Source organism: Micromesistius poutassou (assembly GCF_964030765.1).
Source record: "Micromesistius poutassou genome assembly, contig: SCAFFOLD_2840, whole genome shotgun sequence".
Taxonomy (NCBI): Eukaryota; Metazoa; Chordata; class Actinopteri; order Gadiformes; family Gadidae; genus Micromesistius; species Micromesistius poutassou.
In genome coordinates, this window is record NW_028177375.1 from 22366 (window position 1) to 46632 (window position 24267).

Genomic DNA, 24267 nt, shown 5'->3' on the forward strand with positions numbered 1-24267 from the left:
GTGTCTAAATTAAGTCTAAATTACAAGCCTGGGTGTCCTCCTGGGTGACAAATCCTCCTGGGTGAAGGTGGACCTGAAGGTGTGGATGTGTGTCAGTGTGTCTGAGGACCCTCCTACACCTCGGGACACTCTGTAGAAGGACAGAGTGCCAGCAGGCCGGTCCAGATACACTCCTACTCTGGTAGAGCCAGCGGGGGGGAGAGGCATGGCTGTCTCTCGTTGTACCGGGCAGAGTAACCACCATCATAACAAACAAGACTCCAGGACGTTGTTATATCCAAGCCCGCTGTCACCACCACCTCTCCTTGTGATTCCTCTGTATGTCACTCCTATCTCAACCCATCCTTTCCTCTCTACCTCCCAGTAACAGCGGCCAGTCAGAGCCTCTCTACACAACACCTGGTACCAGGAGTCAAATCTCTCTGGGTGACCCGGATACGACTGGTCCTCTTCAACCCGCGTCACCTTTCTGTTGTCCTCAGACAGAGAGAGGTATCTGTGGGCTGTGTTTGGGTCCAGTGTGAGTTCACAGGCATCTGACGGGAGAACAAGACACCATCAGGGGCCGACACCAGGGGGCAGTAACGGTTCTACATTGAATTACACCCCGGGCGAGACCCACTCCGTAGAAAATGCGCTGATCATTTTTTTTCTGGTGTACTCGTGCCGCCCCCCCTGTAATCCCTGTAACTGCCCGCTTCGCCCGTGCCTAAAACCGCCACTGCCAGGGGGGGGCGGGAGCACGTGCCCCGGATAAACAAAGGGCCCGTTCATTTTTTTAATCAAAAATTGAGGGCCCCTGGCCCCTCTCCTGCCATCTTCAGCGTGAGGCCGAACTTTCTAGGAAAACAGACTTAATGGCTGGTTCAGACTACACGATTCTCAGATATTCCTCCACGATTTAACATGTCCCACTATGATTTAACATGTCCCACTATGATTTAACATGTCACACTATGATTTAACATGTCCCACTATGATTTAACATGTCCCACTATGATTTAACATGTCACACTATGATTTAACATGTCACACTATGATTTAACATGTCCCACTATGATTTAACATGTCCCACTATGATTTAACATGTCACACTATGATTTAATATGTCACACTATGATTTAACATGTCCCACTATGATTTAACATGTCACACTATGATTTAACATGTCCCACTATGATTTAACATGTCCCACTATGATTTAACATGTCACACTATGATTTAACATGTCCCACTATGATTTAACATGTCACACTATGATTTAACATGTCACACTATGATTTAACATGTCCCACTATGATTTAACATGTCCCACTATGATTTAACATGTCACACTATGATTTAACATGTCCCACTATGATTTAACATGTCACACTATGATTTAACATGTCACACTATACGACCACAGTGCCAGGAAATCGGTTCACGACACATGCAGCAACAACACAGCAACAAAGTGTCAATAACAATGGATCCCGAGTTCCTATACTAGTCTAGGCATTATAATGGCTGTCAGGGTTAGGGTTAGGGTCAGGGTCAGGGTTAGGGTCAGTGTTAGGGTCAGGGTTAGGGTCAGGGTCAGGGTCAGGGTTAGGGTTAGGGTTAGGGTAAGGGTCGGGGTCAGGGTTAGGGTCAGGGTCAGGGTTAGGGTTAGGGTCAGGGTGAGGGCTAGGGTCAGGGTGAGGGTTAGGGCGTAGCGCAGTGAAGTCTAGAGAGATGTGCGGATGAGCTGTAATGTCATCCACACCTGCTGCTTAATATCAATAATCCACCCGCAGCAATGTTTTTTTCAACAACTGATACCCGCACCCGCCCGATCATCATTCATTTAGGGTGACCAGATGTCCCGGTTTTGCGGTAGGCCATGCTATCTATGAATGAGGGCAAATTGACAGAGAGGGTTATGGGTGTAGATCGTTCTAGATCTGCCTTTATCCTGGTAAAGGCTTCAGACGGTTAAGGCCTTACATGTCAGGGAGACCATGTATAGAACCGTCCTAGTATGGAAGCATATATGTAGTAAAATTCAAATGGCAATGCAATTTGCAATTTGCAATTCAATAAGTCATTACATTATGCAATTGACAATTCATTATGCAATTGAATAATGTAATTTGTAAATACGTTATTCAAAGTGTATTTTAATATGCAAAGTGAAAATGAAATCCTCAATAAAATTTGCAAAAGTTCTAACAATAAAAATAGAATAACATTTTGTCAAATTTTTTGAGTTCCTTTATTCAAATTGAAAAGCTATAGCGTCCCCGTGATTGCAATGCACTTCGCCACGCTCCGTGTGTTGCAAAATTCAAATGACATTTCAATCCGCAAAACACTTTGCAAATCGTTTTGCAAAACTTATCAGCCAATCGCGTCTGGGGGGGAACTACGTCACTTGCTCGTCAGACCAGCTGATCATCCACGCACGTTGCAATTTATTTATTTATTTATCCCGCAGCAGCTGCCAGACCGTCTTTTCCGCCATTTTCAGTTATAATTACGTAAACTCAGTCAAACCATAGACCTATTAAGAGTCAAATCTGGCACAATGCTAGGCATAGAAAATAAATTGCAACGTGCGTGGATGATCAGCTGGTCTGACGAGCAAGTGACGTAGTTCCCCCCCAGACGCGATTGGCTGATACGTTTTGCAAAACGTTTTGCAAAATGATTTGCAAAGTGTTTTGCGGATTGAAATGTCATTTGAATTTTGCAACACACGGAGCGTGGCGAAGTGCATTGCAATCACGGGGACGCTATAGCTTTTCAATTTCAATAAAGGAACTCAAAAAATTGGACAAAATGTTATTCTATTTTTATTGTTAGAACTTTTGCAAATTTTATTGAGGATTTCATTGTCACTTTGCATATTAAAATACACTTTAAATAACGTATTTACAAATTACATTATTAAATTGCATAATGAATTGTCAATTGCACAATGTAATGACTTATTGAATTGCAAATTGCATTGCTATTTGAATTTTACTACATATATGCTTCCATAGTCCTAGAGCCATGGAGCCAGGAGCCATCGCTAAATATATAGTTTAAACTTGCTACAATTTCTCTCAAATTGCTAGAAAAGGTCAAAAAAATTGGAAGCTCCTTCCAAACCCAGCTGAGTTCTGTTTATATTATATAGTCTACAATATAACAAGCAGGCCTACACCAAGTATATGAAATGTCTCAAAGGAATACGTCTCTCAAAGTGATTATTGAATGCCATTTATATGGCGTGTGGCGGGTTTAAATATCTATCCCTGGAGTGTTGGCTCCTCTATTATATTATTTACGGTAGCCATTTACGTGGGAGCGCGCAGTGTGGATGGACTTTCCATCTCTTTAGTTAGTGTGTGTTGAGATGAATCAAACAAAACGGACACTTACACTTCCTTAGAGCTGGTTTCATCCTCCACACTCCACCGTGCTCCACACTGGGGAGACAAAGAGAGAGCAGCATGTTGTCTTTAAACAGGAAACATTATTCACATGTTAACAAAGAGAGAGCAGCATGTTGTCTTTAAACAGGGAAACATTATTCGCATGTTAACAAAGAGAGAGCAGCATGTTGTCTTTAGACAGGGAAACATTATTCACATGTTAACAAAGAGAGAGCAGCATGTTGTCTTTAAACAGGGAAACATTATTCACATGTTAACAAAGAGAGAGCAGCATGTTGTCTTTAGATAGGGAAACATTATTCACATGTTAACAAAGAGAGAGTGTGCAGATGGCTCCGCTGCATTCACGTTAGTATTATTATTCACTCGTGATTAAGTTATTGAGTTCTGGTTGATTAATCAACCAGAACTCGCTGATGGCTCGGTGGTTCATAACGTTGTTAACTGATTAAGGACAGACAGCTAACCTCGTCAGCTGACTGCGTGGGTCACACACGCCGCGCCAATACAATCGTTGGCTTTTTGACGGGAAACCTACAACCGCTATCGCCCACCTCAATGTTAAGGCCTAGCTGCATGCTAACCCCCAGCTCCACGCTTACGCCTAGCTCCATGCTAGGCCACACCAAATATGAGTGTGTTGCACTCACTATCAATAAATATTTTATAAAAGTACTCTGAATCAAAAAACAAACACTCAAACGTCTGGTTTTAAACCAACACATTAATTCACCAGACAGTTAGTGCCAAACACAGCAATACGCCAAATGTTAATGTGTTGCACTAACTATCAATAAATATAATTCTATAAAAGTCGTCTGAATCCTAATCTGCCGTCTCATCACTTTCTACACAACATGCGTTACAACTGCGTTTTGAAAACACTTCATCTAGCAGCGGCTTGAACCCTTGTAGGAGACTTTGTCCCTGAATGGTGAGCTGTCCTCTCCATACCTGAGAGTGTCCAGTCTCCAGCGTGGATCCTCCAGTCCAGCAGAGAGCAGCGCAGCTCCTGAGTCTCCTGGGTGATTGTAGCTCAGGTCCAGCTCTCTCAGATGGGAGGGGTTGAAGCTCAGAGCTGAGGCCAGAGAAGCACAGCCTTCCTGTGTGACCAGGCAGCCAGACAACCTGTGTGTACACACACACACACACACACCATTTATTTTTTCTGGTTGAGAGCAGTTCGAACTAAAGTAACCACATTTATAAAGTGTATTCATCATTCCATTTGGAGGACAAGTTAAAGCTTTATAAAATATATTTTCTATAATATCGAAATAGAATTTCAATATCATTTATACTTTATTCAGAATCACAGTTTAAGTTTAATATGGCTTTGTTTTCAGTTGGTCTCATTGATTTACGTTGACTCTAGAGCGTGAGGACGTTCAGGCAGTGTTGCCAGATTGGGCGGTTTTTCCCGCAGATTAAAGAACGTTAATGTCACAATAAAAAATGTGACGCCGTTTAAGTGGGTTTGCGTTGACGCCGTTCATAACGCGTTTCACTGACAGCACTAATATTAATATTACTTTTTATTTCAGTACTATGAATAACATGTATTACAAAAGAATACATGTTATTCATAATACTGAAATAAAAAGTAGATCTACAGAGATGTGAGCAGGAAAATACTTTTCAAGCACGAGAGCAAAGACGGCATTTGTCCGCGTGGGGGTGTCAGTTGCGTGCTGCTTCACTTTACGTGCACACTTTTATGGATGTAAATCTGTTGAATGTCTTCTGATATTGAACCTTGTGGTGTAACTGTTTGTCCATTGAGTAAAACTGACCTGAGAGTTTCCAGTGTACAGTGTGGACTCCCCAGTCCAGCAGAGAGCAGCTTCACTCCTGAATCCTTCAGATCATTGGTACTCAGGTCCAGCTCTCTCAGACTAGAGGAGTTGGAGCTGAGAACTGAGGCCAGAGCTTTACAGCATCTCTTTGACAGATTACAGCCATTCAGCCTTGGCCAAAAGTGAACAGAACATGTTAGGAACTGTGATTAAAATAACACATCTTTAACTTATTACATAATGAAGGAATGTTATTAGTTGAAAAAAGATTTCATCAATCATTAGATGTCTAAATGTTTATTATGTTTCAGGTGTAAAATGTAAAATATTTTTTATTTGTGTTTGAAAATGTTTTTGTAAATTAATACTACTTCTATATTATGTTATTTTTAATATGCTCTTATGTATACTGTTATACATTATACCTATGTTTTGTATATTATTACAATTTTATATTCTTCTAGTATGTTTATTATGTTATGAGTAGAATAGTAATACATGTTGTTATGAACCTACAGAGATCTTATGCATATTATTTTAACCTTATATTCCAGTTTTATGTATATTGTGTTGTGTGTATTGTTATACATGTTATAAGTGAACCTACAGAGATGTTTTGGAGGCTTTGACCACTGGCAGCAGCCTCAGTAGACCCTCCTCTGAAGCAGAGTATTTCTTCAGGTCAAACACGTCCAGCTCCTCTTCTGATGTCAGTAGGATGAAGACCAGAGCTGACCACTGAGCAGGGGAGAGAGATTCTCTGGAGAGCCTTCCTGATGTCAGGTACTGTTGGATCTCCTCCACTAGCGAACGGTCATTCAGCTCATTCAAACAGTGGAGCAGGTTGATGCTTCTCTCTGGAGAGAGATCTCCATTTAACTTCTTCTTGATGTAGGACACTGTTTCCTCATGTGTGCATGAGGGGTCTTTCCCTTCCTGTCCACTTCCTGTCTTTCCCAGCAGACCTTGTAGAAGATTCTGATTGGTCTCCAGAGAGAGGCCCAGGAGGAAACGGAGGAACAAGTCCAGGTGTCCGTTCTTACTTTGTAAGGCCTTGTCCACAGCACTCTGGTAAAGTTTGAGCTTTCTTTTTGTTGTTTCTTTGTTTCTCACAAGAATAGACCAGAGCGATTGCGGTTGTCCTAAAAGCAGATTGACACCAGTCTCGATAAAGGACAGAAAGACATAAAGGGCAGCCAGAAACTCCTGGATGCTCAGATGGACAAAGGAGAAGACCTTGTCCTGGTACAGCCCACACTCCTCTTTAAAGATCTGGGTGAACACTCCTGAGTACACTGAGGCTGCTCTGATATTGATGTCACACTCTGCCAGGTCGGCCTCGTAGAAGATCAGGTTGCCTTTCGCCAGCTGGTTAAAAGCCAGTTTTCCAAGAGAAACAATGATCTCCCTGCTCTCTGAACTCCAGTGTGGATCAGTTTCAGCTCTCCCATGGTACTTCCTGTCCCTCTGTATGGACTGAAGCCTCAGAAAGTAGATGTACATCTGAGTCACGGTCTTGGGCTTCTCTTCTATCTGAGATTTTTTGAAGATGTCCTCCAGAACTGTAGCAGTGATCCAACAGAAGACTGGGATGTGACACATGATGTGGAGGCTTCGTGATTTCTTCACGTGGGAGATGATTGTGTTGGCCAGCGTCTCCTCTCTGAATCTCTTCCTGAAGTACTCCTCCTTCTGTGGGTCGGTGAACCCTCTCACCTCTGTTACCATGTCAACACACTCAGCAGGGATCTGATTGGCTGCCGCAGGGCGTGTGGTTATCCAGATGCGAGCGGAGGGAAGCAGTTTGCCCCTGATGAGGTTTGTCAGCAGCACGTCCACTGAGGTCGGCTTTGTGACATCAGTCCAGGTCTGGTTGTTCTGGAAGTCCAGAGGAAGTCGGCACTCATCCAGACCATCCAAGATGAAGACGACATGGAACCGGTCAAATCTGAAGATTCCTGCTTCTTTGGTCTCAATAAAGAAGTGATGAAGAAGTTCCACCAAGCTAAACTCTTTCCCTTCCAGTAAATTCAACTCTCTAAAAGTGAATATAAATGTGAAGTGTATGTCGTGGTTAGTTTTGTCTTCAGCCCAGTCCAGAGTGAACTTATGTGTCAAGATGGTTTTACCAATGCCGGCCACTCCAGTTGTCATTATTGTTCTGATTGGTTGATCTTGTCCAGGTAAGGGTTTAAAGATGTCTTCACATCTGATTGGTGTTTCTTCCTTGGCTGGTTTCCTGGAAGCTGTTTCAATCAGTCTGACCTCATGCTCCTGGTTGACCTCTCCACTGCCTCTCTCTGTGATGAAGAGCTCTGTGTAGATGTCATTCAGACCTGTTGGCTGTCCTGCTTTAGGGATTCCCTCAAACACACACCTGCATTTCTCTTTCAGATGAGACTTGATTTTATGTTGGCACTCAACAGCAACAGTTTCTATGACAAAACAATGGTTGACATTATTGGACACATTTGAATTATTCCTGTACAATTCTAAACTTCATGATATTTATATAGCTATATCAATTCTACTTAAGAGGTGTCTTATAACCTGTTAAGTAGTGCTATCATTGTTGTAGATCAGTAGAAAGTGACTGATGCAAGATGCTGATATAACAAGATAGTGTTGCATCTCTTCCACTGAGTTATGCTCAGGTATATATATGTTTTGTAGCATTGTCACTTCTTGATGACCAAATGGCAACCTGGAAATTCTACTAGATACAACCTGGAATATTGCCCCCCATTCCCTTTCACACATGACTTCATGCAGGAAATGTTCAGGAACAATTAGAACAGCAAGCATGCATTTGTGATATTGTGAATCTCTTACCGCCCCTCAGTGTGTCGGCCAGTTCCTCCTGGTTCATCTCCATCAGGCAGAGCTTTGTGATGTCTACCACTCCCTCTATGGCACGCCTCCTCTGCTCCTTCTTCTTACCATCCTCCTCCTCCTCCCTCTGACTCTCTGAGCATTGTGGGTCATCTGGGTAGAGAACCCTGCAGAGCTTCTTCAGCTCCTTGTCTAGGAAAGTGTGTGCGTTCTGCTTTCAACAGAACAAACATCAAGGAGAACTTTAGTGTGAACTCACTGAGGACATCAGAAGCATCTGTCCTGGATTCACGTCCCGCTGGTCTGAAGAGTCTCCACGAGGCTATGAGCTCCACAAGAGATGCTTTCTCATGTTCATGTAGAGCTAAAGTCAAACGTCTTGGTGGACATTTACACACCTTGATCAGCTCTGTTTGATGCTGTACAGACTGAGCCCTGGTAACCTTTGACCTCTGGTGGGGTTGTCTGTGGAGAGAACACACAGTAAACATACAAGAGGGGGGGAGAGAGAGAGAGAGAGAGATTATATTTATACTGTGAAAGTTGGTCAATGTGTGTGTGTGTGTGTGTGTGTGTGTGTGTGTAAGGAGTACGGGTAAACTGTAATCCTCTTCAGTTAGTTAATGATTGATTGTGAGAGAGAGTATCAGTAGAGTCTGATAACAACCAACTGGTCTGTTGTCATGGTCTGTTTGAAACTCCTACCTCTCCTCTCTGGAGGGGCGTCCATCTTTAAAGACAGGAGGTTGATGCATAGAGCGGTCACTCTTCATGGAGACACAGCTGGGTCCAGGGGAGTCTGCTCTCTGCTGCTGGACTCTTCTAGAAAAACAAGAACCAGGATTTATGGATGTTTGATAGAAGCTGTTTCTTTATAATATCTGGTAAATGCTCACCCTTTCTCAATAGACTGATTTCCATCTTTAAAGCTAATAGGTTCCATCATAGAGCGGTCACTCTTCATGGAGACACAGCTGGGTCCAGGGGAGTCTGCTCTCTGCTGCTGCTCTGGGCTTCAACACAACACACACACACACACACACACACACACACACACACACACACACACACAGCTGTTACTCTAAGACTAATGATGCAGTCATGATATATCACTGCTGAGCTCAGATGGACAACAGTCACAGACAGTGAGAGATCCTCTTCTTACCTCTTGGCTTTGCTCTGGCGGCCATGTTCCCCAGACAGAGTGGTCTTAGAGGTAGGACCCCTCTCTCCTCATCCATAGTGTAACAGACTTCGATCAGCCTGTTACATTAATGTTCAAGGTCTTCGTATGATTAGTTGGCCGATAATGCAGAGGAGACGTGGAATGGATCTGACAGCATTTATTCTGTAACATAGGACAACAGGGCATATCACACGCGGGTAGTTGGAGATAACGCTGACATCCCCCCTTTCCAAACTTCCAACGAGAGGACAAAATAATAGAAGACAATGCTGTGATCGTATACTATATGAAAGTATAATAAATGAAAATAATAAAAATACATTAATAATTATAAATTAAATACTGACAGATCTTTAAATATTATTAACACACATACCTGTAACATAGGACAACAGGGTATATCACACGCGGGCAGTTGGAGATAACGCTGACATCCCTACGACAGCATAATTAGCCCGTTAGCTCCTACTTGAATACCTTTCATTCAATTCGGATCTTATTACACTCATTTGCATATTTGCCGATCCGCGAACAGCGGAACCCATAGTAAACATTCATACACCATGAAAAATATATACTGTATGTGTCATGAAAACAATGAGACAACGGCTATAATAAAACCTTTATGATGTAGGACTCATAAATCCAACTTAGCCCCTTTCCAAACTTCCAACGAGAGGAAGTCAGGGCGTGTGCGACCCCAATTAGCGCCCCATCGGAACCAACAATAAATGAGTGGAACTAAAAAAATAATGTACCATGTTACAGGTCAAAATTTGGGGAAGTTCACTATAAACCAACATTTGTTTTATTATACCGTTACAATAGCAGACTGGAGACCTGGACACAAACACAACTACAGATTGTTCCTACGGCCATTCAGCGTTTATTCATTTACTGCGTTTAAGCTGCTTATTGCCGGTCACAGGGGGCTGTTGTCTGTGGGATGAGAGGCAGGGTGGTCTTTCCTAGACACAGTTTCATAAATCTTCTCACTCTCAATGATGGTTAAGATGTAGAGATGCCTCCCAGACGTTTCTAATAACTATTTTATAACTATTCATCATTCCACACAGGAGGTCTCTAAGTTCTTCAAATGTGTCTGATCAAGATCAAGCTCACCATACGGATATCATACCTACTGTTCCCTGTGCTGGTTAAACCGCTCTGAAGGCAGGACCATATATGGACTTCCTCATGTCGTATGACATCACAACCAGATCTGTGATGCGGGCCCACAGAGAATAAGACCCAGGACAAGATGACGTTCAAACACCAAGATGGCCATCTTCCTGACTAATGACAATAATAATCATGACAACACAAATATAACAACTGGACATAATATCCAAAGTACCTTTTAAGTTACCCAAGGATACTAAATCTGAAGAAAAATTATATAATAAGTATTTTAACATTAACCTCACACTTGAATCCAAGCTGAAACGTTCTGGGTTCAATCCACAATGTCCACAGTCTTACCTGTAGCATCCGAGCAGAACTCCCCATAACCCCTACCTGCTCCTTACTGACCTGTCTCTGTACCGTCTAGCCCCTACCTGCTCCTTAATGACCTGTCTCTGTACTGTCTAATCCCTACCTGCTCCTTAATGACCTGTCTCTGTACCGTCTAGCCCCTACCTGCTCCTTAATGACCTGTCTCTGTACTGTCTAACCCCTACCTGCTCCTTAATGACCTGTCTCTGTACCGTCTAACCCCTACCTGCTCCTTAATGACCTGTCTCTGTAGTGTCTAACCCCTACCTGCTTCCTAATGACCTGTATCTGATTTCACTGTCAGTAACTTTGAATAAAGATAGTCGTTTTGACAAATAGCAATGCAACCATATATTTACTATAGTTTAAAACCATGTATTTTTCCAGAAAACTAACCATCAACCTATTGATAAGATTCAAAGTTATACGTGTTATATGATATATCACAGATCAGAGCTGAGTACAGTACCTTAGTCTTCTCCCTGCTGTAATGAAGTGAGCCACACCAAACCATCCCACTCATTACAAGGAAATGATGTGAACCAACCAGTTGGACCAGTTCCCCTCCCAGTTCACGCTCCTCTCAGACTAGCCTCCTATTGGCTGCTGCTCCACTCAGGAACGAAGAACAATAACCTGGGTTGGGCTGATCTTGTTACACCCAGGTATTCAGAAAAGGGCCAAGGCACACACACACAGACACACACAGCCACACACACACACACACACACACACACACACACACACACACACACACAGACAAATAACCACAGCTAAAATCATACACTCCTATGGTGACCACCTTAAACAGGAGAGAGAGACGGGGAGAGACGGGAGAGAGAGGGACGGGAGACAGAGAGAGAGAGAGACGGGGAGAGAGAGGGAGACGGGGAGAGAGAGAGAGACGGGGAGAGAGAGGAACGGGAGAGATCACCACACGGTCACTGTCCTCCACAGACCACAAGGCGCATGCGTTCCATTATCTTTGTAGTCACACCGCGGGGAGAGAGGCGCTGAAGTTGTGTTGTTTTACTCACCTCGTCAAACCCAGAACCTCTGAGACGAGGGAGAGAGAGAGAGAGAGAGAGAGAGAGAGAGAGAGAGAGAGAGAGAGAGAGACAGAGAGGGAGAGAGAGAGAGAGAGAGACTAACCCCACTGTGGATCAGAGTGAGTGTCCGTTAACCTGCTGACCACTGATTGGTCAACGAGCAGCAGGTGTGCCGCCTCCCCCAGCCCCAGCGTCCAATCAGACTCAGACCAGGTGAGGCTGCTGAGACCACACCCAGTTTGGTTTTCAATTGTCCTTTGATAGTCTCATGAGAACCCTCCCTCTCTCTCTCCCTCCTCTCTCTCTCTTGCCCACCCCCCCCCCCCTTCCTCCTCTCCCTCCCTCCCTCCCTCCCTCCATCTCCCTCCCCCTATCCCTCTCTCCCCCGCCCTCTCCCTCCCCCTCCCCCTCTCTCTGAACAGAAGCACACTCAGAGTCAGGGCAGGCGTGTCTGTACTGGTGTGTGATCTTGTCAGGCTGGATTGGGTTGGGTTCATCTTGTTACACCCTTTACAGGCACACACACACACACACACCCCCACACACACAGCTCAAATCATACACTCCTATGGTGACCACCTTAAACAGGAAGAGAGAGACTGGGAGAGAGAGAGAGAGGGAGAGAGAGAGAGAGAGAGAGAGAGAGAGAGAGGGGGGGAGAGAGAGACGGAGGGGCAGAGGGAGAGAGAGAGAGAGGGACGGGGAGAGACAGAGAGAGAGAGAGAGACGGGTAGAGAGAGACAGACGGGTAGAGGGAGAGACGGGTAGAGAGAGAGACGGGGAGAGAGAGGAACGGGAGAGATCACCACACTGTCACTGTCCTCCACAGACCACAAGGCGCATGCGTTGAGCCGTTCCATTATCTTTGTAGTCACACCGCGGGGAGAGAGGCGCGGAGGTTGTGTTGTTTTACTCACCTCGTTGCGGTTGCTGTCGGTCAGACTGTGTGTGTCCCAAAACGTGTTGTGTTGTTCTCCTGAGGGAGAGAACTGCTTCCTCCTCGTCGGGTTTCTGTGATCCTTAAGTTTCCTGAACAACACGTCCTGTGAGTGAGTGTGTGTGTCTGTGTGCGTGTGTGTGTGAATACGTACGCATGCGCGTGTGTGTGTGTGTGCGCGCCTGTAAAGGGTGTAACAAGATGAACCCAACCCAATCCAGCCCGACAAGATGACTCATTGCCGAGAAGGATGAAAAACAACCCTGCTATGATAGAATCACACGCCAGCACAGACACGCCTGCCCTGACTCTGAGTGTGCTTCTGTTCAGAGAGAGGGAGAGGGGGAGGGAGAGGGCGGGGGAGAGAGGGATAGGGGGAGGGATTGAGTGAGGGAGGGAGGGAGGGTGGGGTAGAGAGAGAAAGGGAGTGAGAGAGAGAGAGAGAGGGAGGGTTCTCATGAGACTATCAAAGGACAATTGGAAACCAAACTGGGTGTGGTCTCAGCAGCCTCACCTGCTCTGAGTCTGATTGGACGCTGGGGCTGGGGGGAGGCGGCACACCTGCTGCTCGTTGACCAATCAGTGGTCAGCAGGTTAATGGACGCTCACTCTGATCCACAGTGTCGTCCAATCACAGGGAGACTGGGGGGAGAGAGGGGACGGGGGGGGAGAGAGACGGATAGAGAGAGAGAGAGACAGAGAGTGTGTGTCCGGCCGTCTGTCTGTGGTTTCTTTCTACAACGGACACAGAGACACTGAGGCCCCCCCCCCCCCCTAACCAAAACCCAGGGAGGAGGTCCCAGAATAATATCAGAACAACATTTGTTGTTTTATTTATAATTTCTGATTAACAAATTATTATTCTTAAGGCACTTATGTAACATTATTTAGTAATAAAAGGAGAATGATGATGGGCTGAACACACGAGAACATTCAGTTGGATCCACTGAGTTGTTTATTAAAATTATGCTTCATTAACAAATGCAACAGAAAAATAGTCCCTTACATGTACACAATAAACACAAGGACTGAAACAATAGAAGCTGCAGACTTTACTAATCATAAACAGGTGTGCACGTATCTTTAATAACTGAACATGTTCTGCTGCCGTTTGGTTCCCAACAGAACACCAGGAATCAATACTCAGTTTAAAGTCATTTACAACACAGACCTCCTGGTTATTATGAATGAAATATAAAATCTGCTTTAAATCAGGTTCCTTTGGCACCGAGCTGCTCTATTCACACTAACACTGAAGTAATGCATACTAGCCTTTCATGTCTCACAGTAAAACAAACAATCTCTCTTAACCTCTTGTTGTTCCTAAGGTCAGTCTTAAACTGCAAAAGACCCGCCTTCTTTGCTGAAGGTCTAGTCAGTGTGTCTGACAGACACGGTCATAGCACTAGAGGAGCAAGTAAAGGACAGCTAGCTTTACCCAGACCGAGGTCCAATCTACTGAAAAATACCATCATTTACACAACTATTTCATTATGGAATGAGCTACCAAAAAAACATAAGTTCTAGCAAAAATAGCAAATACAACTTTAAAAAGTCTGCAAAAAAATCATGTGGTCCATAGTGTATATACATTTTTAATGTTGTCATTTCTTTTTGTAGCCTACATATCTTTTTAAACTTTTTTATTAGTCTATTTCTATTTGAGTTTGACATAAGGTCAAACAAGTGATTGTCTGTTGTCTATATTTGATGTTTGGGACCCAGGAAGACTAGCTCTCTCTCTGGTGTGTTGCTAATCGGGATCCTAATGAATCTAATCTCATCTAAATCATCCTTGTTAGGATTAGGACAAAAGTGATGATCAGAGCCCTGGAGAATAAAATATGGTAATGTCTGAAAATGGACAAATATTGTAGCATAAAAAAAACTATGTGATTTACCATCAATAGGTATTTAATATACATTTCAAATTAAAAATGAAATCTTAATAAAACCTGCTCAGGTAACCCTATGGAAGATCTTAAAAGTCTCTTCCTTTCATGGTTTACCAGCATCAACTTTTAGGAAGCCCCATAAAAAGGAGGGGGAGAGGGAGACGGGGAGAGGAGGGGGAGAGGGAGACGGGGGGGGGGGGGGGGGGAGGGGGAGACGGGGGGGGGGTAGGAGGTTTTTCCTGTTCCACAACGTCACGTTTGAAGTACGGGACGAAGGGAGGGCTAATCATTTCATCTGTCTTCGATGTTCATCGGCCGATCAGTTTTACGGGATGGAGAATACCAGCCTGAGACGATAAACGTTACGTGGACCACAACCCCCCCCACCCCCGCCAACAACTCCGCCCGCACGGATGAAAAACAACTTACCACATGTGTGTGTGTGTGTGTGTGTGTGTGTACGTGGGTGTGTGTGTGTATATGTGTGTGTGCCCGTCCGCCCTTTTTTTTTTCTACAACCGACACAGAGACGCTGAGTCATCAGCCTGAGCCGATAAACATTACGTGGACCCCCCCCCCCCCGCACCAACAACTCCGCACCCCCCTGCTCGCCCGCACGACGACGGACACACACACACACACACACACACCATGTGTGTGTGTGCGTCGTCATCCGGGGGTGTGTGTATGTGTATGTGTGTGTGTGTGTGTATGTGTGTGTGTGTGTGTGTGTGCTTACGTGTATATGTGTATGCGTTTATGTGTGTAGATGCGTGTGTGTGCGCCCCCCCCCCCCGTCCGACCGCTTTTTATTTTTCTACAACCGACACAGAGACACTGAGTCCCATGAGTCCCCGTGGGACATGAGTCCCCACAGTGTGTGTGTGTGTGTGTGTGTGTGTGTATGTGTGTGTATGTGTGTGTGTGTATGTGTGTGTATGTGTGTGTGTGTATGTGTGTGTATGTGTGTGCGCCCGCCCGCCTGTCCGCCCTTTTTTTTTTTCTACAACCGACACAGAGACACTGACCCCACCCCTGCCATAAACCCAGGGAGGAGGTCCTCCTGGGTGAAGGTGGACCTGAAGGTGTGGATGTGTGTCAGTGTGTCTGAGGACCCTCCTACACCTCGGGACACTCTGTAGAAGGACAGAGTGCCAGCAGGCCGGTCCAGATACACTCCTACTCTGGTAGAGCCAGCGGGGCGGAGACGTATGTCTGTCTGTCTACCGTTGTACCAGGCAGAGTAACCATCATCATCACAAAGAAGACTCCAGGACTTGTTGTTCCCTCCAAGCCCGCTGTCACCACCCCGTCCTCTCCTTGTGATTCCTCTGTATGTCACTCCTATCTCAACCCATCCTTTCCACTCTACCTCCCAGTAACAGCGGCCAGTCAGAGCCTCTCTACACAACACCTGGGGCCAGTAGTCAAATCTCTCTGGGTGATCCGGATACGACTGGTCCTCTCCAACCCGCGTCACCTTTCTGTTGTCCTCAGACAGAGAGAGGTGTCTGTGGGCTGTGTTTGGGTCCAGTGTGAGTTCACAGGCATCTGACGGGAGAACAAGACATGATATTATTCATAATTCCCGAGATATTCCAGGTTATTCGCCCAAAATCCCCCCATTCATTCTCATTGGAAAATTCAAAAAACGCTGATTCATGCTTGAGTCCCCGCGACCCGACCCCGGATAAGGATTTGTTTTCAGTTGGTATATATATATATATATATATATATAATTAATTATTATTATTATTTTTTATAATTATATTATATTTTATTATTAATTAATTAATTAATAATTAATTATTATTATAATTATTAATAATTATATATATAATTATAATTATTATATAATATATAATTTTGTATACGTGTATATATATACACACATACATTTATGAATATATATATATATATTTTTTTTTTTATAAAACGGGTGGCTTAAATCAAGCGCTCTGATTGGTTCCCAACTGTTGTATATTGAGCGTATACACACAGCTATGTCGCCCGTTCAGTTTACAGAGTTCAGTATCACTCCGCACCTAACTTGAACTGTTGTTTATTTATATATAAAAGCGATAGCGTAGTTCACTGAAGCCTAAAAAACATGTTGATTGCTGGAGGGGGTGGAAATGTTGTAAAGCAATAGGCACACGGTGAGTGAACTCGATAGTAGGCTAAATTGCCGGCGAACCGAGCTACCGTCTCTAGCCTTCTCTCTGAAGGACGCTACAGTGTGTTGCATAGCAACCGCCGTACACTTTGCCGGCAGCCAGGAGGGACTACTTTTTTGTATTCGTTAAAAAAAATGCTTTTCCGACTTTCTAGCTTTTTCAAAATTGAGGGTGTCTATGACTTTCATTTCGCCATACTTGCGTAACCGTTTTATAAAAGCAATAGATCACTTCAGTCAGTGGTATACGGTCATTATACCACAGTTAAGGGGCGTTGTCCGTCCCGACGCGCAGCGGAGGGACGGCAACCCCCTTCACTGTGGTATAATGAACGACACAGCCTGTCGTGATCTATTGCTTAAATATATACACACCTCAACAACAACGTTCTAAATACATCAACAACAAACGTCTCTCCTTGGATCCAGATCTTACCAAAGACAAGCAGCTCAGCGGTGTGATTGGCCGTGCCAGCGCTGTTGCTCGCCACGCAGCAGACCATGTTCACGCCAGACCTCACCCCTCTGACGAAGAGGAACCCCCTCTCCACCCAGGCCTCTGATTGGTCGTCTGTGCCGTTCCTCTCCAGGGGCCTGCCGTTGTGGAGCCACTCGACGGTGGGCTCCGGCGTGCCGCTGGCATCGCAGGTGTAGCGGGCCGTTTGGCCCACGGGCAACACCTGGGTAGTGGAGTGGAACTTTGTGATGCTGGGGGCCTCCTCCTCCTCCGTGGGCATCACTGAACCTGAAGAAACCAGGAGGAGGGACCATCAGACACTCCCTTCACTCTCTCCTAATACAGGTCCACAGTAGACCACAATAGAAACCTGACTTTAGTAGCCCACAGTAGAAACATGGTCTTAGTAGACCACAATAGAAACATGACCTTAGTAGACCACAATAGAAACATGACCTTAGTAGACCACAAAATAAACATGACCTTAGTAGACCACAATAGAAACATGGCATTAGTAGACCACAATAGAAACATGACCTTAGTAGACCACAATAGAAACCTGACCTTAGTAGACCACAATAGAAACATGGTCTTAGTAGACCACAATAGAGACATGTCATTAGTAGACCACAATAGAAACATGGCATTAGTAGACCACAATAGAAACCTGACCTTAGTAGACCTAAACACACCCAACCACCTTTCCACTCATAAAGAGTATATTTACTGTGTCTACGGCACAGAGAACAGAAAGGAGGAACCGTTCTCCACTCATGAACACAAACAAAGTCTACGGACCCTCTTTGTCCAGCCCAGCCTCCAGCTGATCCAGGTCCACGCCCTTCTCACAGATCCAGTGGTGCAGTCTGTCACACGGTTGTCTGGACCAGCCGTCCTCCCCTGCTACGACACAGACTTCTGCTCCGCTGTCATCGCCTGGTTTAGCGCGTCTCAAACTGAGAACCACGAGGAGGAGACAGTGGAGCCCAGTGTTGAGGTGAGGTCACTCTGTCACTCTCAGAGAAGAGATGCTGCTGAACAGAGTCATCAGCCTTACCTAGAGGTCATGGGGGTACCATCCACCCACTTGAAGGTCCCCTTTGTGTCTCTACTGCTCAGTCCAATCCAGGAACGCTCAAACATTCTGCTGAGAAACCCCTGTTTGCAAAGGTAATAGCATCTGTTGTCATGACAACACAGCTGAACACACATACACACACACTCACACAATGTCTCTCTCTCACACACACTCACACAATCTCTCTCTCTCTCACACACTCTCTCTCTCTCTCTCTCTCTCTCTCTCTCTCTCTCTCTCTCTCTCTCTCTCTCTCTCTCTCTCTCTCTCTCTCTCTCTCTCTCTCTCTCTCTCTCTCTCTCTCTCTCTCTCTCTCTCTCTCTCTCTCTCTCTCTCTCTCTCAATCACTCACACAATGTCTCTCCCCACACACACACACACACACACCTGTTCTTCTCTGCTGTTGATAACCACCAGGTCTGCATTTCTCCGCAGACAGTCTTCTCTACTGGCCTTCCAGCTCTTCTTAGTGGTAGACATAAGGTAGAAACTCTGGTCGTAAAACATCCAGCCCTGAAGCGCCAATTCATCTGTTGAATGTAAAAGAAAATCCTTAACAAACACAGAACTGCTTATCTTACCGTCTTCATTACTGACACACAACCCTGAGACCTGACCTTAACAGACCACAATAGAAGCACAACCTTAATAGACATCAATAGAAGCATGACCCTAATAGACGACAATAGAAAAATGTCTTTAGTAGACCACATTTATTTGGTGGTAGTTTAACACGGTCTATGCTCTGTTAGCCTGACAATATAAAATGTGAAGTTATAAGGAAGAGGGGATGTTCAAACATAAATCACAAAAGAAAAAAAATGTTAATAATGCGATTGATGTAATAACTTGGATAAAACCCTCACCGAGTTCATCCAGTAAGCGCTCTCTCCCCTCCTTCCAAGGTGACGGTGTGTCTAGGACAGGACAGAGGAGTACAGAAGGAATGAGCTCTAAAACAGAACGACATTGTCTATAAACGTCACAGGACCCACAGCCAACCAAACACAAAGTCCATCCCCCCTGAAAGAGAACATGACACATTATTAATATTAATACCAATTAAAATAACAATAACTATAATTATCAATATCATTATCGTTGCTATTGTTACAATCATTCATAATATTAACACAAATTCTAACAAAAACAATAATGATCATTATCATTGCTATTATTACAATCATTAATATGATTATAACTGTTATTATTCTAACTAGTCCGCGTTGCGCTCAACCTCTAGGTGGACTTAAACCCAGAGCTATAACGTGGAATCCCTGGTCGATAATGTAACACATTTCTGAGCGCATAATATAATAACATTTTGCCTATAATGTTACAACGTATAACATATTGGTTCACCTATTACATAATGCAGCAAGCATAATCATTTTCTCCTTACGCTATGAAGCAAGCATAATCATTTGAAGTCCACCCCATTGTCGCCGCATTTGTATATCAGGAGATTCGACCTGAGGGTGATTCACACTTGATGCTTTATATGCGGACAACAATGTCGTTCAGACATCAGTAGAATCAAGAGGGTGGGCTTGCAAGGGGCGGGATATGACGTAGGGTCTAAGTTCGCAAGAGGCGGGACAGCACGGAGGCAGAACTCATCGCGATCATCTTAAATGTTGCTGCAACGATGCATCATATATTCCGTTGCATTCACAACATCCGAAGCATCGATTGATGAAGGATTGGAGCGTGAGTTAGAGACGACGAAGGAGAAAGGCGTGGCCGACGACTGTGTTACCGGAGAAAGAGAGTATTTTATTGCTTAATTTCCCATATAACAAACACTGGGACAAATGTAGTTGATTTCTGTGTTTAAACAGGGTGAGAAAACAGGGAGTGGAAGGACGGGACCACATAATGTTCAGCTAACTGTTGTCAATAATCATTTTCTATACACCTGTGCAGCTGTGAACTCACCTATTGAAGTTTATTGTATGATGTGTACTTTTAGGGTTATGAAAGGACCTCTCTTTTAGCGTTCACCACGAATGACTCTTAAAAGCAGTGCCAACATTTAAATATTTTTTGACCATTCAGGGAACAAAAGGCTGATTATCATTTAGGGGGCCACTCGATGACACGCAAATGCTGACCGAAGCGTCATCAACACTTTATTTAAAAATAAATAAAGTTTTGCAAAAAGGTGTAGTCTACAATAGACATGAGGTCTCAGCTGGGAGAGTGTGTCGACGGCGGGGCTGTGGTCTCCATCTTGCCGTTGTCTTTCAACGTCTGCGTCCGCGTGTGTGCAGTGTGTGTATGCCCGTGCATGTGTGTGCGTGCGTGTGCATGTGTGTGCGTGCGTGTGTGTATGCGGTGTCCTGCACTGCCTTTGTCTTGAAATGTGTGTGTTCGTGCACATGTGTGTGTGCGGTGGTGTGTGTGTGTGTGTGTGTGTGTGCGTGCGTGTGTGCATGTGTGTGCGGTGTGTGTGTGTGTGTGTGTGCGTGCGTGTGTGCATGTGTGTGCGGTGTGTGTGTGTGTGTGTGTGTGTGTGTGCGTGCGTGTGTGCATGTGTGTGCGGTGTGTGTGTATGCGGTGTCCTGTGCTGCCTTTGTCTTGTAACGTGTGTGTTCGTGCACATGTGTGTGTGTGTGTGGTGTGTGCGTGCATGTGTGTGTGTGTGTGTGCGTGTGCATGTGTGCGGTGCATGTGTGCGTTTGCACGTGTGTGTGTGTGTGTGTGTGTGTGTGTGCGTGCGTGCGGTGTATGTGTGCGTTTGCTGTGTGTGTGTGTGTGTGTGTGTGTGTGTGTGTGTGTGTGTGTGTGTGTGTGTGTGTGTGTGTGTGTGTATGTGTGTGTGTGTGTGTGTGTGTGAGCTGCAGGCTGCTTGGCACGTGCGCGTTGACCAACTGTGCAGAGCAACTTGTCCGACAGGCCTGCTGTTACATAGTAGTAAGATCATTCATATTATTAACACTAATTCTAACAAAAACAATAATTATCATTATCATTGCTATTATTACAATCATTAATATGATCATAACTGTATTGTAATTATATTCAGGATGATATGATTCAGACTCACTGAAGCGCAGGGAGATGAGGAGAATACTCAGCAGTCCGATGCTCACAACGACAGCGATGTGCAACCATAGAACTGTTCAGGAGTAGGACACACACACACACACACACGGTCACTTTGGCTAAAAAAGTGTTCGAAACATCAATCTTAAATGTATGTGGAGTAAAACATATTTTATTTTGGATCATTTTTTCAGACTGGATTATTTCTTTTAAATTCTCTAAAAAGGGGCACCTACCAAATCTTCTCTTCCTGGTCTCCCTCCGGTCCAAAGACGTGTCCTCAGGTTCCTCAGAGGGTCCAGGGTCCGGTTCAGACATGGTGACCATGGTTACTCTCTGATGGCCTTCACTGCTTCTGAACCTAGCCTCCATCTTTTCTCTGTCAGCTGGAAAAAAACACATGACGTGTTTTAATTCTCAATTACGTGTTGCGAAATGTTTTTCTTCAACGCTTATCTGATGTCCTCCTTTTGACACACAGACTCACTGATGCACTCAAGCGCACACACACGGACACACAGAGTATGTTCATACATATATTCACACTGCGTGGCCACCATCATGGTAATGAAAATACTAAACTTGTGTTCGGCTCTAAAGTTACTCTGCACTCTGTTCCACGTATATAACGAACATATATCATGAAACACACAACTACTTGAGATGCCTATCAGTAGTCCGTAACTCACGGGCGTAGTCACAAGTCAAGTAAGGTAACAAAAAAAAAGGGTTTTGTCTAGAACACACACATGTCGTTATTTAGGAGAATAAATCTGTCTCTACGGTCGCTGGTTCATCAGGTCGGTCACTCTGAATTAAAACGTTTGCTAAACGTGAATCTAAAATGCATGGAGATGAAAACATTGTTTACTGGATTATTTCTTTTAAATCCTCTAAAAAGGACACCTACCAAATCTTCTCTTCCTGGTCTTCTTCTCCCGGTCCAAAGACGTGTCCTCAGGTTCCTCAGAGGGTCCAGGGTCCGGTTCAGAGATGGTGACCATGGTTACTCTCTGATGGCCTTCACTGCTTCTGAACTTAGCCTTCTTCTTTGCTCCATCAGCTGGAAAAAACACATGACATGTTTTATTTCTTAATTACGTGTTGCGAAATGTTTTTCTTCAACGCTTATCTGATGTCCTCCTTTTGACACACAGACTCACTGATGCACTCAAGCGCACACACACGGACACACAGAGTATGTTCATACATATATTCATACTGCGTGGCCATCATTCACAGTCCAGACAGTCTCCCTACGGTCTGCAGAATCCCCCCCGTCTTTAAGAAACACCTGAAGACCTCTACTGAGAACAGCTCAGTAAGTGATGACTGGTACTGTGGCTCTCAGGTTGAGTTTAGAACACACTTAAGCACAACAAGTACTGGTCTCTAGCATGCATATGTATACGTTATTATTCCCTCATTATTGATATATACACACGCATAGTTATAGAGTAATACACACAGAAATACATACATACACACATGTGGCCTGCGTGTCACCAGGGTCTTTCACAACGGCACACACAGACAATATGAGGACATGTATTGTGGGATAGTTTGAGATATGTTCATATTAATGACAAACTTGATATAATTATGTTAAATTCACTTGTGTTCGGCTCCCTAAAGTTACTCTGCACTCTGTTCCACGTATATAACGAACATATATCATGAAACACACAACTACTTGAGATGCCTATCAGTAGTCCGTAACTCACGGGCGTAGTCACAAGTCAAGTAAGGTAACAAAAAAAAAGGGTTTTGTCTAGAACACACACATGTCGTTATTTAGGAGAATAAATCTGTCTCTACGGTCGCTGGTTCATCAGGTCGGTCACTCTGAATTAAAACGTTTGCTAAACGTGAATCTAGAATGCATGCAGATGAAAACATTGTTTACTGGATTAGTTATTTTGAATCCTCTAAAAAGGGCACCTACCAAATCTTCTCTTCCTGGTCTCTCTCCGGTTCAAAGACATGTCCTCAGGTTCCTCAGAGGGTCCAGGGTCCGGTTCAGCGATGGTGTCCATGGTTCCTCTCTGACAGCTCTCACTGCTTCTGCTCTCAAGGGTTCAGCTCCGCTATTTAAGCTGGAGAAACCACGTCACAGGTTTGAATTCTGACCAATCGTCAGCTTGCAATCTGATACCATCAGTGTTGCAAAATGTTTGTGTGTGCGTTTGCATTTGCATTTGCGTGTGTGTGAGGTCCAAAAGCACCGTGGGTTTTTCCAGTAGCTGATGTTAACTCTAATGCGTATCATTTCTGTGAAGCCTATCTCTTCTGCCCACGGGGAATTAACGTCCACGCAAACCACTTTTATGTTGATCCTCGATCATTCATGTTTATAATACTTTAACGTTCTTTTATTGGTTCTCCACGACCTTTTTTTGTATTTATTTAGGTCAAATAAAACCCCTTTTTGTCAGCACTCTGTGCTGCTGTTTATTCAAACACTCAAAAACATAGCGAACATTATGGTGGATTTCCCATCACGTTAAAAGACATAGTGGAGCGTGTGTGTGTGTGGTGGATGGTTGAAGCAGCCTCACCTGGCCCCAGTCACACTGATTAGACTCTGGGGCTGGGGGGGGCTGCACACCTGTGACCAATCACAGGCGTGTGTGTGTGTGTGTGTGTGTGTGTGTGTGTGTGTGTGTGTGTGTGTGTGTGTGTGTGTGTGTGTGTGTGTGTGTGTGTGTATGTGGTGTGTGTGTGTGTGTGTGTGTGTGTGTGTGTGTACGTGGTGTGCGTGTGTGTGTGTGTCGTGCAAGCTGTGATGGACTTGGTCTTGCAGACCAACATTATTCTCAGTTCAGTCCGTACTCATTTTATTTAAAGTAAAATATTCACAAGCCAGGGCAACATGTCTGTGTTTGGCTGTATGGCTCTGCTGTATGGCTCAC

General features: G+C 44.5%; 2 protein-coding genes across 2 annotated transcripts in view; both read right to left on the reverse strand.

Moving 5' to 3' along the window:
* The window catches only part of LOC311376186 (protein NLRC3-like), a gene marked incomplete at both ends in the record, with an annotated part of 31807 nt that extends 21390 nt beyond the window's left edge, over positions 1 to 10417 (reverse strand). Inside the window, 6 exons of the mRNA XM_084491050.1 lie at positions 8033 to 8246; positions 8431 to 8497; positions 8738 to 8854; positions 8929 to 9045; positions 9198 to 9264; positions 10399 to 10417. Coding sequence (XP_084347176.1) covers positions 8033 to 8246; positions 8431 to 8497; positions 8738 to 8854; positions 8929 to 9045; positions 9198 to 9264; positions 10399 to 10417 — 601 coding nt within the window. The remainder of the gene's footprint in view (positions 1 to 8032; positions 8247 to 8430; positions 8498 to 8737; positions 8855 to 8928; positions 9046 to 9197; positions 9265 to 10398) is intronic.
* Positions 10418 to 15599: 5182 nt separating this feature from the next.
* Positions 15600 to 23438, reverse strand: LOC311376187 (uncharacterized protein; the record flags this gene model as incomplete). The annotated part of the gene is made up of 10 exons (XM_084491051.1): positions 23301 to 23438; positions 22266 to 22418; positions 21592 to 21741; positions 21357 to 21428; positions 19174 to 19224; positions 18695 to 18837; positions 18287 to 18387; positions 18028 to 18185; positions 17209 to 17517; positions 15600 to 16147 (listed from the first exon to the last, which is right to left on the reverse strand). The coding sequence occupies exons 1-10, from the start codon at positions 23389 to 23391 to the stop codon at positions 15600 to 15602; spliced, it is 1776 nt and encodes a 591-aa protein (XP_084347177.1). The 5' UTR covers positions 23392 to 23438.
* Positions 23439 to 24267: the final 829 nt, after the last annotated feature.